The sequence below is a fragment of the Vipera ursinii genome (assembly GCF_947247035.1).
Source record: "Vipera ursinii genome assembly, chromosome: 6".
Taxonomy (NCBI): Eukaryota; Metazoa; Chordata; class Lepidosauria; order Squamata; family Viperidae; genus Vipera; species Vipera ursinii.
In genome coordinates this window covers 71,488,085-71,503,092 of record NC_139515.1, presented here as the reverse complement: position 1 = coordinate 71,503,092, position 15,008 = coordinate 71,488,085, and the positions used below count along the sequence as shown (strand labels likewise).

Sequence of the window (15,008 nt, the reverse complement as noted above, 5' to 3'; positions counted from 1 at the left end):
TCAAAAGACACAGAAAGGAATGCATCTTGGAACTTGCTTTCCCAATATGGGTAAGAAAGGAAAAGCAGAAGATTCCACTAATCGGGAACCATGTTATCTGCATTAGAATAATACCAGGGCATTATTAGGGCCACGTGGAATAAGGAGTTGAAATCCATAATCTCAGGCATGAAAAATAAGCTCCACGTGTGAACTGATTAACTGTTTTATTGCTAAAAGCCTACGCACAGGAATCTTCTCAACTAATGGTCAGCACTAGTTAAAGTTAGATGAGAGTCAGTGGCAACCAAGGGGTGTTAGACTTCATTCTTTTGTGGCTATGTAAGGACTCTAAAATGATGCCTAGTTTAACTCCTTCCCCTGGCTCTTTTACAAAAGGGATTTCTTAAACTGGCTTCATTTCCAGTTGATTTATGTAAAGGAAGCAAACAGCTAAAGGCTGCAGGACAAATAAGTTCATATTCTTAACTGGAACAGTGACCATCATTATATTTCATGCTGAGATATATAAGCTTTCCTATGCTTAGAATTTCCAATTACAGTATCTTTGATTATGTGTATCATCTCCTTTCAACCTTGTAAGCTTGCAATGAAAGCAAGGAATGTTTCCTTGAGTTGAGAGTCTACATATTCATATAGTATTCTTCACAACACTACAGAATTGTTTCCAAGATGTATTTTTTTTAATTTTCTGATCTAGCTGACTGCCCTGAGATTTCCTGTCAGTATCTTGCCCAAGTATTGACAAAGTACAACTCTGTTTAGCTTTTTAAAAAAATATTATCCAAAGTTAATTAAGTGCTGCCACATGCTGCAATATGCCCTAACCATTTTGATAACTTTACTATTGAATTAGGGGATACAAAAATCTAGTAACAGAGTTTAATATCTTCCACAAGACTATAAAGAGGGGGTTTTGAAGAAGAAGAAGAAGAAGAAGAAGAAGAAGAAGAAGAAGAAGAAGAAGAAGAAGAAGAAGAAGAAGAAGAAGAAGAAGAAGAAGAAGAAGAAGAAGAAGAAGAGCTATCTATTAATTTCAGTGAAAGGTAATATTATGTACATAGAACTCTACTTTGTATTTCGATGAATTATTTATATTTAGGATATTTATTATTGACTTTAACAGCAAGGGAGTTTTGCAATACATTTATATAGGAGGCAGCTTCCCATGGTTAATAACCACCAGGAAAAAATGTACAACCTTTTCAGATTCACTCTGTATACTAAATCTGAGGGTTTTTTTTACTAATTAAAATATATCATTTAACTATTACTCCAATTCTTAAAGGTTAAACTAAGTCGCTTTAGCAATGTTCACATGCCTTTTTCATGTCCTTCAACAAAAATTTTACAGATGAATTTGGAAGACAGTTTGCAGAAAGAAAATATTTAAACTAAATATTTGCAAATTCATACTATTCTTAGAGTCCCTTTTTTAAAACTTGCATTCTGGACTAGGGAAAAAAGCCAAATGTTCAGCCCAGTTCATTAATCACTTACATATAAATATTAGGCTTTAAATTAAACAAATTTATTATTCTCCATCCCTTGTTCAATACTCTGACTTATTTTGATATGCCAATTAACACATGGCCTCCACTATTAGGCTGAATAATTGAATCAGGTCTCAAGTTTCAAGTTCCTTTCATTTAAGCATTGTTTTGCATCAGATGATTTTCAGAATTCAATATCATTGCTCATAGTATTCTTCTGGACCATATTTCTGAAATTTGGCTAATTTAAGATATGTGAGTTTCAAGTTCTACAATCCCCCAGCCAACATACTGGGTCACTAGAACTTGACAACCACTTGATGGCATAAAATCAATCAGTCAATGAATTGAAATTAAAATCTTTCATAGAGCTTTCAATAGTTGATATTTAATTGGGGTGGGGTTGATTTCAGCTTATGTTTTATTTTTGTATTATGCTGTAAACAGCCAAGAGTCTTCAAAAACCATCAGCATATCAATACTGTTAATTAGTAATAAAATAAACATAATCTGCCATTAATAATTACACTCATTATTCACTTTGCATAGTGAATGCCAATTGTATATAACTAAATGTATCAAACAATAAATTATAATAACTGTTTACTAACTGAACTCACATCCCTTTCCAAGTTATAATTAATTCAACAAAAATTCATACTTCATTGACAATGAATGCCTCTGCACCTTTTTGGAGAAGCTAATGGTTGAAGATACAACATGCACTATTAGTTAATATGCTATTATTGTTCCCTTTTGAACAAAGGAATTTGATATATTATTTTTGTTCTGAGAGATCCACTGGTTTTTGTAAATGCTCATATTCTTTTTAATTGTACCCAAATGCTTCTTTTGACGATATTTTGTGAGTTTTTAGACATTTGGACTGCAAATACTAGTTTATATGGTTCATTTTCCATTTTTATCATTCAGTAAACTGACTTAAATGTGAATCTAATTATATAAGTTGGCATAAATGTATGTGTGAGACTATCTTTCATTAGCATATGAAAGTTTTAAGCACTGGGAGTTTTTTTCTTTCCTCTTCTTTTTCCCTTTTATGCATATAAAATAAATATTTTAAAAGCTTATGTCTGTTTTAATCAAATCTGTCTCCTCTTTTGTTTTCTTTATTAGCGTTTTCTCTCTCAGCCAAAGAAGTTAGCATTAGGATATATATGCATAAAACTGGCAGAAAAATGTAGGAGACATGATTTAAAAATAAAACTTGTTTAAGTTCTTTCCCTGAATCAGGAAAATACTTTATACTTAGATCCCCTACCCCAGGCCTTAACTTTCTCTCACCCTTTCTCCTTGTTGGCATGGCTATCTGTGGAAGGATAAGGAAGAAAAGTATCATTACAGGTGTCATAATATAATTATGCAAATGATATGAATTCTATCATTTGCATAATTTGCATAATCGTCCCAAAGGTGCCTGAACTGAAAAAGCTTCTTGAATGAGAAGCGAAATATCTTCAAGGAAAAACGAAGTCCAATTGCCTTTTCAAAAAGCACCTTTGGGACAACCATGACCAGGATGACTGAGAATCTCCAGTCATCCAGATATTTATTTAATTTAATTTATTTAATTTAATTTGTATACCGCCCTTCTCCAAGATATAATATATCTAGGCATGCGTAACTCCATTATGGCTTCTACCAGACTGTTCTAATAGAACATTGTTTCTCAACCTGAGCAACTTGTGTGGAGATGTGTGGAGTTCAACACTTAGCATGCTGGCTGGCTGGAAAATTCTGGGGGTTAAAGTTAAAGTTCACAAATCTTAAAGCTGAAGCTGAAGTAGGAAGATAGGCATTGTACCACATAACCGAGTATAGTGTCTTTTTTTCCAGGTCAGCTATCAATACATTTTGCAGATAATTATCTACTATGTACATTTTGTAGAGCCATTGGCACTCTGTACCAAAACAAGATAAATGAAAACCAAATGCAATTACAATCCATAGCATACATTTTGATCCAAATAAGATGACAGGACCACGCACAATTATCTTGAGACAGGCTCATATGTCATAATTCTTGCATTATATCATTTCCTTTCACAAGAACAAACACTAAGCAGAAAGAGCTGCCTCTATTAATAAACTATTTCAACAACCTTGATTCTAAGTGAAAATAATAGATTTTGTTAAATACATGATTCCAGCTACCTGGCTTTCGTATGTGATGATAGTACCATGATAAAAATGCCTCTTCTATGGGACACAATAGACATCAGGACCTATGGTGGAGCATAGACATTTTCAGAAAAGTTTGTTTCTTCAGAATATGAACTTCCATACATATGACCCAATAACAATTTAAAAATCCATAAAGCAGTGTTCCTCACGATAGTACAAAATTGCCAGATGTGTTTGGAATGCAAGTCCTAAGATTCCAAACAGTTGTGATCTTAATGTGTTTAGAAGGCTCCAGTTTCTAGGACCTCATAACTTATAGTGCAGTATATATTTACTTTACTAGTGATGTTCCCAGCCATAGCTGATATATTATGTGTTTGTCATATTACAGAATACTATTTTTTCTAAACGTTCTTGTAACAGGGGGTATTCATCATTCAGACTTTTATTTCTGCCTTCTCCCTAGCTTATTATTACTGAGCCACCTTAAAAAAATGTCTTAGAGTTTACAGGAGAGGGGAAAAAGGTGAAAAGCAGAAAACTGTGGTATGATGCTAGACTCCTTTTTGATTGAAGCAGCATAAAAGCACTTGCAAATGAAAATAGTAATATAATGTAATGAGGCTAAATCTTGTCCATCGGAAGCTTCTTGTCCTTGCTTTGATATTTGAGTAGTTTGGAAGCAAAATAAAGTCTCATAAAAGACACAAAAACAGACTTTCAAGTTACTTCAAGCAGGATTGGAGTAAATTGGAGGATTTATTGCTGGGACAAAATAATACCAAATTTCAAAATCTTTAAAGCTTTCTTTAAAGGGGAATGAGGAGGGGGGAGGGGGAGAGGGGAGGGGAGGGGAGGAGAGACCATTTATCATTCTACCTGTCACATGAGTTATCAATCAATCAGAAGGGACCTTGGAGGTCTTCTAGTCCACCCCCTGCTCAAGCAGGAGACCCTATACCATTTCAGATGAATGGCTGTCCAGTGTCTTCTTAAAAATCTCTAGTGGTGAAGCACCCAATGGTTAATTGTCCTCACTGTTAGGAAGTTTCTCCTTAATTCCAGGTTGCTTCTCTCCTTGATTAGTTTCCATCCATTGTTTCTTGTCTTGCCTTCTGGTGCTTTGGAAAGTAAATTGACCCCCTCCGCCTTGTGGCAGCCTCTCAAATACTGGAATATTGCTATCATGTCCCTCTTAGTCCTTCTTTTCTCTAGACTGGCCATACCCAAATCCTGCAACGATTCTTCATATGTTTTAGTCTCCAGGCCTTTAATCATCTTAATTGTTCTTCTTTACACTTTTTCCAAAGTCTCAACATCATTTTTGTAATGAGGTGACCAAAACTGGATGCAGTATTGCATGTGTGGTATTACTGAGGCTTTATAAAGCAGTACTAATATGTGATTTTGATTCTATGTGTCAGTTTATACAACCAAGGATTGTATTAGCTTCTTTGGCTGCTGCTGCACACTGCTGGCTCATATTTAAGTGATTGTCCACTAGGACTCCAAGGTCCCTCTCACAGCTACTGTTTTTGAGCCAGGTTTCATCTAATCTGTCTTGTACCTTTGGTTTTTCCTGCCCAGGTGTAAAACCTTGCTTTTCTCCACATTAAATATCATTTTGTTGGATAGGGAACATTGCTCAAATCTGTCAAGATCTTTTTGGATCCTGAGTTTGTCTTCTGGGGTGTTGGCTATTTCTGTCAGCTTAGCGTCATCTGCAAATTTGATGAGTTACCCTTCTGTTCCCTCATCTAAGTCATTTATGAAAATATTGAAGAGTACTGGGCCTAAAGTTGTAAAGGACAATTAGCAGAACTCTTATCCATTATATCTGGCCTTAAAAAAAAAGATCCACCATTTCACCATTTCATCAATGAACATGCTTGGGGGAAAAAACCAGGATTCCCCCCTCCAATCTCTAGTGAATTTGTAAAAAAAAAAAAGTCCAGTTTCATTGGTCCTCTGATTAAACCCTTAGAAGAGTAAGTGCCTGCCAGCTAAGGACAAAAAGGCCAATGAGGACAGCAAGCAGTGACCAGAAAGGGGCAGGCTGTCCCGACACATTTCACTGTAGCCAACTATAGTAGAGTACAACAACGTGCAGCAGGCAAACTAGAGAGAACCATTTGTGCTAGCCCAAGTCAGAAAAAAACCTATTTTGGATACATAGCAGGAAAAGTAATACAAGTTGCCTACCAGCTGGCTAGGGATGTACTGAGTGAAGGATCACATTTTATGTTCCAGATTTTCAGAAAGTTAGTGCCTCATACGCATGTTGGAGCAATCTAGTTGTGCATATCAGTCCTTTCTCTTTTAAATCAAATGACAGGAAAGTTGTGATCATGTCCCCATGTCAATAGTTTACAGCAAAGGACCTCACGTCTAGGGTTTACAAATGAGTTAGCATGCTGAGTCCAAAAGCGGGGTGTACAGCAAACAAATGCTATTTCGTTTCAAGAGACTTAAAGCAGGATTGGAAATGTTCATTCAGCCCAAGAAGGAACATAATGGGAAATAGAAATTAAAAGAAAGAGACTAGTGTAATTAATTATTAATATTAGAGATTCGTTTTCACAAGGTCAGTTCTGAACGTTTTGTTGCATGATCTCTTCTGTCTTTAGGGAAGGTGCAAGGTACTTAACATGGAGCATGGCAGTCATTACAGGAGATGGAAACATCTGAGGGACAAGTTTTGAGAAAAAGAGGGGGGCCATTCAAATTCTCCATACAAAGTTATACAGATTCATTATAGTTGCTACTTCCTTAATTCTTTCCTGACTGCCATTCACCTCACCTTTGTGACATCTCACATTTACGCTTTCCCTCTACCAAAAAGCACATGTTACCAACTTACTCATTGAGCAAAGGCATGGATGTTCTTCTCTTGCTTTTCTGCACCATATTGGCCTGATTCCTAAGGGAGATTCGGATAAGCGATGGAGCCAGCCGACATGGTTCACCATCCACTTGCATGGGGATAGACTTATATGTTAGTAAAGTCACTTCCCGACACTGATGTAACCTCTCTCCATGACCTCCAACTTGAAGAGCAGCCTTTCCATGACATAAAGAAGGAGAAAAGAGAGGAAATATTGCACGTAGATCTTTCTTCCTTTCTTCCCTTTCCAAAATAAAAGAAAGTTTTAAAAGTTTCTTAGATAGGGTGTGCAATTATTGCCTTATCTTAGATAGAAGATGGCCAAACTTCGTAGCCAATATCCCACTTTTCATTACAGAGCTATCTTGCTAACTGTCTTCAGTTCAATCCCAGTACCATGAGATAAATCCTCCTAAGGGCTTTCTTCACAACAGTAGGCAACCAGGAAGTCTACCTCATCCATCATTTAAATTGAATATAAGTGTGGGAGATATTTTCATGGAAAGAGGACATTCTTTTGAGAAATCATTGCTTCTTGCAGTAACCTCATCTGCCACGTCTCAAAATCAGTAAGCAAAGAGAAAAATACCAAGGAAACAGAGGAAACAGTGGCATGCAATTTTTTCAAGCATAGGAGGGGATAGTGGTTAACCATTTTCTATTGATTCCTTATATTAATCTATCCATCATGCATACCACATGCATAATGTTCATTGCCAATAGCCATTTCATTCATTTTGTATTTCATTCATTTTGTATGGTTTTTCTCTGTTGCTCTGATTGCCTAATAGTCCAGTAGCTAGTATGAAAAGAAATTTATAAAAAAAAAATACCCACCAAGGATGCCATGGTGAATCCAATGACCTCAATGAAACCATCATCATGTCTCTGAGGTTCAAATTCTCTATGGTCTCCTGGATTACCCCAGGGCATTGTGCCAGCACAATACCTATAGAAAGAAGTTGAAGCTATAAGGACTTCAGTGAACATTCAGCCAATTTTATCTAGCAAAACCTATATAATAAAGCACATATGTAGCTTTCTTCTGTACAAATGGCTTCTGAGAGCTCAGAGATCTTTCTTTCCTTTGTTACAGAGATTGTTCGGGGGAAAAATAGGAGTCATTTTTATAATAATAATAATAATAATAATAATAATAATAATAATAATAATAATAATAATAATAATAATAATGTTGGAAGGGAACTTGGAGGTCATCTAGTCCAACCCCCTGCTCAGGTTGGAAACCCTATACCATTTCGGACAAATGGCTGTCCAGTCTCTTCTTAAAAACTTCCAGTGTTGGAGCATTCACCATTTCTGGAGGCAGGTTGTTCCACTGGTTAATTGTTCTAACTGTCAGGAAGTTTCTCCTTAGTTCTAGGTTGCTTCTCTCCTTGATTAGTTTCCATCCGTTGCTTCTTGTCCTGCCTTCAGGTGCTTTGGAGAATAGCTTGACTCCCTCTTCTTGTGGCAGCCCCTGAGATATTGGAACACTGCTATCATGTCCCCCCTCGTCCTTCTCTTCATTAAACTAGACATACCCAATTCCAGCAGCCGTTCCCTATATGTTTTAGCCTCCAGTTCCCTAATCATCTTTGTTGCTCTTCTCTGTACTCTTTCTAGAGTCTCAACATCTTTTTTACATCTTGGTGACCAAAACTGGATGCAGTATTCCAAGTGTGGCCTTATCAAGGCACTGTAAAGTGGTATTAATATTTCAATACAGCCTAGCACTGTTTTGGCTTTTTTTTGGCTAGGCTGCATTAACAGAGGGATAGAATGTAGACTTGCTTTTGAGTCAGGGACTAATTATCTTCATCTAATCTATTCTATTGATATAGAAAGGACTCTCAGAGTGAAGTTTAATTCTTTCAAGTGAGATAGGGATATATGGCACCACAGTTAGATTATTTTGATGTAAACAAGTGTGTAAATCTCAGAGCAGAGACAAAGATATTCAAGTTGTATTGGAAGGAACAGGTTGAACTTGGCCCACCATCTGCACTACTCCCATTCTAGGTGGAATACCTTGCATTTTGATGCAGTTCTCTGAATAAGATGCAAAATCTGGGTGAGAACTATGTGCCTTTAAAAGCATCTACATTAGAGTTCATATTCTAGAGCAGGGGTCCCCAACCTCCAGTCCGTGGACCAGTATTGGGCTGTGCAATACCAGCAACCAGGCCGCACAAACAAGCAAAGCCCCATCTGCGAGATGCAGGCAGCACACAAAACCACGCACCCTTTGATCTGCAGAAAAACCTCTTTCCAGGGGAAACAGTTGCTAGTGCCCAAAAGGTTGGGGACCTCTGTTCTAGAGAGTTCTATAAGCTTCCAGCACTTTCAAACTACCTAACCGTTTTGATGGCTCAAAATAAGAAGTCTTCAAGATAATTTTATCAATATAGGCTGGTATTCTAGGACCACATCACTATTCTCTGATATGCTTTTTAGGTTCAAATAGTGAGCCTAAACATAGGTGATCTCTATAGATGCTTACTCATGGAGTCTCACATTGGGGAAAGAACCTTCCAAGAGAGATATTGAGGCAGTTGAAAAGAAGGTAATAGAGGCAGCAATGGTCATAGTCATGGCAACAAATCTATATAATCTTGGGCTATACTTCTCATACAGTCACACTCAGTTTATTGCAAAATAGAAGTTGGCGAATCTCTTAGGTACTGTTAGGAATTTACTATAGAAGAATAGATAAGCATATCAATGCATATGTTTATTTTGTTAGAATAAGAGGAAAGCAGTGAGAGTGATTACTTTGGATCAAGTTGGGTAGCATTTGAAGGGCTGAGAGGGCTTCAGTTCAGACTTCTGACCTTCTGGAAGTCCACTGAAAGTCTTCTGATGATGGTGAAACATCACTAAAAAAAGCCCAAAATTTTTTGGCCTGGACTTTCTGAGCAAAACAAAGGGTCCCTAAGACATTCCTTAAAATCGTCCAAAACCTGAACAAATTACCAAATTATACCACTGAAATCCAGCCATGTTACCATCCAGCCATGTTACCCTCTAACTTTGGCAATATATTCATTGTGTAAACAATGTATACATGTAAGAACACGTGTCCTGCACCCCATGAATTCCCACTTGTTTTTGAAAAGCATTAACTCTACAAAAAAAATAGCCAAAAAGCTTCAAGGATTGTGTGTGTGTGTGTGAGAGAGAAAGAGACAGAGAGAGACAGAGACAGAGAGAGACATAGACAGAGAGAGAGAGAGACTGTGTCTGTGTGTTTGCACATACACACATCTTTAAATCATTCTTAAGTCCTGGTAGCTAGTCTATGCAATTTTCTTAACAACATTTTCAAAAACAGCTTGCCACTACCTTCTTCTTAGAGTTGAGAAAGAGAGAAACTCACCCAACTGACCTACTGCCTAAGGCAAAACAAAAACCAGATGGGCTTCCCATTTGTAGCTGATGCCTTTAACAATTATATCAAACTAGCTCTTTTTCATTGCAGCCTATTTATGAAACGTTTCTCCTGCATGGATGGTCTGATACAGTACAGATGAAGAAAGGTCAGCATAACCATCTCCAGATGGTCCCCCCAAAAAGTATGTTGAGAACTTATGCTGACCCTGTTCAATTTAAAAATAAAAATTCTCAAACACTACTTTAAAACAATTTATTCTTACAAAAGTCCAGATCCATTGTTACCTTACTTTTCTGACAGGCAGATTTAGTGAACTGATTGACAAGGTTAGCCTCTTCTGGAAATGATATATTATGGGCTGCTTGTGCAACAATATTTTTTTAAAAAGTGGGTCAGGAAAGTGCTGTGTTATTATGATACACTGTGATATATCCACAATATTCTAACAACAAACACAGTATTTCACTCATGAAATGAAGAAGTTAACTCTTTTATTTTGTTTTAATTCTGGACTGGAAATGCTGAAAAACTGCAGAGTTATTGGAGACAGAGATTGACAGTGGCCATATTACAAGTCAGAAAAACAAACTGAGTGTTAAGGAAGGATAAGGAAACACAGTGTGTGGATTTGAAGAAAGGCAGATGATCAGAGAAGAAGAGCAGATTTTTTTAAAACAAACATACAAACATCAGAATAAATTTATTCTCTGTGTGTCTCTTCCCATCTTAAGCTAAACAAGACCAAGTTCATTCTTCATTCAGTAAAGTTCACAAGCAGTGTTTTCAAGCTCTTGATAAAATCACATCATGAGATTTGGACTGCAGCCCTGTCATTATGCAGATTGCCTAGTCGTCCACTAACTAATCCTTGAGGGGCTATGAAATTCCTAATAAATACAATTTGCTTTATTTATTTGGGGAAAGCTGAAGCTTAAACAAAACTAGATTTGGGTTAGAAAATCTGTTGATCCAAATATAAGGGCTGAAGTACTATTTGACAGAATAACAAAAAAAAACCCAGCTTAGACTTGAGAGTTTCCTTGGACTCATAACTTATTTTATTTGCTGGCCTTCAACAAATAAACTGTGACCACAGCACTCATAAATGGCTAGGAAAGCTATTGAATTAAAAAACAGGAAGAGAGGAAGAATTAGGAGATATATAAAAAAGTTGAGATGGTATTAGTGGTCCTCAGACAAACAAGACCAATCAGAGTTTACCTGAGATATTTGGTAGGCTGACAAAGTTGAGAGCCATTATGGTATAGTGGTTAAGATGCTGAATAAAAATTGTTTACCTGGGTATGTTTAAAAATACTATACATTGAAATTTCAGCTCCTGAATCTTGGAAGTCAAGTCAGTCCCATCACACTGCCAGAGAGTAAGAAAAGAAAATGAAAGCAAATATGAACAGATAAACTTAATAACAGAGTAAGCAATTGATGAGAAATAGGATCCTGAAAGTTGAGAAAAGAATACAGTCTTGGAGCAGTGGATATTCAGTACAAATCAGAGTGCCCTGAAAACACAACAGGTGTAGTATCTCAGTAGGTTGCAGTGTAAGATTCAAGTTATTTGATTGGAAAAAGAGGGTCTGGCAGGTGGAAATGTACTTTGGAAGATACCACACTGAATACCTTTTCTGTTCCTAAGCACCTTCTATCCTCAGCAGCACGCTTATTGGTGTAACAACATCCATTTTGCCAATATATTTTCTAGAGGCTCTGCAGTGGGGTCATTGTGTTGTTGTTACTCTAACGAATCATCAATGTTACCAAGATTATGAAAGATGTTCTGCCAGGTCTGGGGAACTTCAAGGCATAAGAAATGAGATCCTTTCAGTGACTGACTGAATCATGCATCTAGAGTCGATTCATACAACATGTGTTAAAAAAAAGAACAATACTTCTGTTCACAGGGCATAAATATGTAAGCAAATCATTTTTCTATAATAGCTTAACACAGTGATTGGTCATAGTACCAAAACAATTGCAGGGTTCCTACAATATGCTGAATCATAAATAATCCAACCACATTTTGGCTTAGTCTAACATATTATATGAATCCAGACTATAAACCATGTAATTCTAGATTCTATGACTCAGAAGGATATCCTTCATCATTTAAAAAAAAGGCTCAGCCAGCTAGGAAAAAAGACAATCAATCAATTCTTGCCAAAATCAGAATAGGATTGGGACCCTTCAAACTGAAGTACCATAATAATGCCCCACACATTTTCAAAACTCTATAAGTCAATAAAAATGATGACAACCTTACCCAAACCCCCATGTCTTGTTTCTCCTTCATTATTTTAGTTTATTTATTGCTAGATGAAGCTGCAAGCAAGAAAGATTAGACCTATGTGACGAATCTTTCATTTTTCCCACAGAGATTTTCTTCCTTTCTTTGGTTACTTTACAGCCTTCCCCAGAAGCACTGTCCAGGTTCAAATTATCGTGCTTCAGACATATTATGTGAAGACCCAGCTCTCTGGAAAAGGGTTTAATGCTGGCAAGGTTAAAGGACAGAAAAGAAGACAGTGGGCCAGCAGAAAGGTAAATGGACTCCGTTACCATGGAAATGGGGGCTCCATTAGAAGATTTGAAGGACAAGGTTAGGGACAGATCATCATGAGGGAAATCTATGTGGTTGCTAAGAGTTGAAAATGATTTGATGGCACATAATCAGCCAATCATAGCCTTCCTAAGCATTTCTCAAAGCCAGAAGACATTGTTCTGCAGATGCAGCTCATGTGGAAAAGTCTCTTCCAGCTACTTCCAACTGCTCAGGAAGAGAAATGAAGCAGGGGAAATCTGGGACTTTGCTCTCACAAGGAAGGACCCGGCCTTGTTTTACAAAGCAGATTCGAGAGTGTGGTTTCCTCAATCCTTTCTTAGCAAAGCCCCGCTTAAAGATTTGCACAACTTTAATAAATTCCATGTGCATAAACAAATAACAAACAAGGAAATTTCAATTATGCCTGGAAGATAAGATAGTGTAGCCCCTGAAATTATTTCTCTCTTTATTGTTTGTTTTGGTTTAAAGGGATTGGAGATTTGTTTCTATTATAAATGGTCAGTCCAGGCACCAAACCGAGTAGGTTCACTCATGTTAATATAAATGAAAATGACCTTCACTCATGTTAATATGAATAAAAATGTTCTTTAATTTTTTTTTCTAGGCTCTAGACAAAGTGTTCAAGGTGACAGGTCATTTCCCAGATTATAGTCATTAAAAGACACAAAATTCTCTAATATACTTACCACAACTTTCACATGTTTGGATAAATCTCTAGAGCTTCTCTGAAGGAAATCTGAAAAAGCTGCCTAGATTACACAGGAACAGAAGAAATACAGAAAGATGAAATATAATTTTCCCTGAAAGTTTTGACAATATTTTTAGACCATCAACTGCAAAACTTTAAGTAAACTTGCCCCATAGAGCAGAGATCCCCAACCTTTTGGGCACCAGAGACCAGTTACATGGAGAGAGGTTTTTCTGCGGAGCAGAGGGGGTGTGGTTTTGTGTGCTGTTTGCATCCTGTAAATGGGGCTTTGCTTGTTTGTATGGACTGGCATTCCGTGGCCCTGTACTGGTTCATGGACTGGGGGTTGGGGACCCCTGCCATAGAGAGCACTCTGTGCAAAACAAAGTATGTGATTTCTTCTCTGGATTATGACTTATTTTCTCTGTCATCAACTATAGAAGCATTTGGAAGCAGTGTCTGCTTCTTAGTAATGTCTTTTTTAAAAAAAGGAACTGGAAGACATTAAAAAAACAGAATGGAAAATAAGACCAAAATACACCAGAAGCATAATCAGTATTCTGTGTCTGATAATTCACACTCTCTTCCTTCTTGTCTTTATCCTGTATCAGTTCAATACATTGACAGAAGAATGAAAAATTGGCTTCTGGATGCATTAGCTTATTTTTAGCATGGGCATTTGGTTTAGTTTTTCTGGAGGCTTCTGGCTGCATACAGCTTCCATTTACAAGCAGTCAATGATCAAAGTAGTACCCATAACTGGATACACTTAGAATGGTATGACACCATGAAGAGAGTTTGGTCTGTTGGATAAGGCATCAAGCCAAAAACCAGGAGTCCATGTGCTTTAGTCCAGGGGTCCCCAACCCCCAGACCACGGCATGCCAGCAACCGGTCCACACAAACAAGCAAAGCCCCATCTGCAGGATGCAGGCAGCACACAAAACCATGTCCCCTCCGGTCCATGAAAAAACCTCTCTCCACGTGCCCAAAAGGTTGGGGACCTCTACTTTAGTCCTGTCTTAGGCATAAAAACTGGCTGGACCTCACAGGGCTGTTGCTATGGGGGAAATAGGAGGAGGGAGCCGTACTCTGTATGCTTGCCCCCTTGGGTTATTTATAAAGTAATAAAGGGGATTTTTTAAAAAAATCTAATAAATACATAGTATATAGGCAGAAGCACTCTGATAGATGAAAATCTATCTAAAGTGTCTTTCTGATTCCTCATCTAAAGTACAAGCCCACAGGAAAAGTACCCAGTGTTGCTTTTCTATTACAATCTATACAAAACCCTTGTTCCTTTTTAAAGCTTTGATGTGATAATGCTATATGCAGATATAAGTAGCTTTAAGACCTACTGAATTCAATAGACATTTTTCCTCATTAGATATGCCTGGGACTGAGCTCCTAGAAAGATACTGGCTTATTTATTTATTGCTAATTGCTCAAAAGAAAAAAAGAAAAAAAGAAATCAGAGGAGAAAGAGACTATGTCAACTCACCCCGGCATAAAACATTTTATTTCGAAACCGGCTGTTGAATTTTTCAGGATTTGCCTCTGTAAGAAGGAAGAAAAAGAAAGCAGAATTTAAAAACTCTTTTACAAAGTCCATTATACACTGCAGTGGCTTGACACACTTAGCTTTTTCAAGAAATAACAGTGAATCAAATGGTGTTATGAACTGGCAGTAAAGAAATGTTACCTAAATTAAGTAATGCCTTTTCATAATTCAAGGAAGATTGAATATTTACTTAAGAAAAGAGAGAAAGAATAATACTATCTTGAAGACTAACATATTACTGAATTACCAATTTTCTAAGGCTACA

General features: G+C 37.0%; 1 protein-coding gene across 1 annotated transcript in view; it reads right to left on the bottom strand.

Annotated features, from left to right (window-relative positions):
* The window catches only part of DGKI (diacylglycerol kinase iota), a gene marked incomplete at both ends in the record, with an annotated part of 275,825 nt that overhangs the window by 86,102 nt on the left and 174,715 nt on the right, over nucleotides 1–15,008 (bottom strand). The window contains 5 exons of the mRNA XM_083365474.1: nucleotides 6,499–6,698; nucleotides 7,360–7,471; nucleotides 11,215–11,288; nucleotides 13,181–13,243; nucleotides 14,684–14,739. Coding sequence (XP_083221600.1) covers nucleotides 6,499–6,698; nucleotides 7,360–7,471; nucleotides 11,215–11,288; nucleotides 13,181–13,243; nucleotides 14,684–14,739 — 505 coding nt within the window. The remainder of the gene's footprint in view (nucleotides 1–6,498; nucleotides 6,699–7,359; nucleotides 7,472–11,214; nucleotides 11,289–13,180; nucleotides 13,244–14,683; nucleotides 14,740–15,008) is intronic.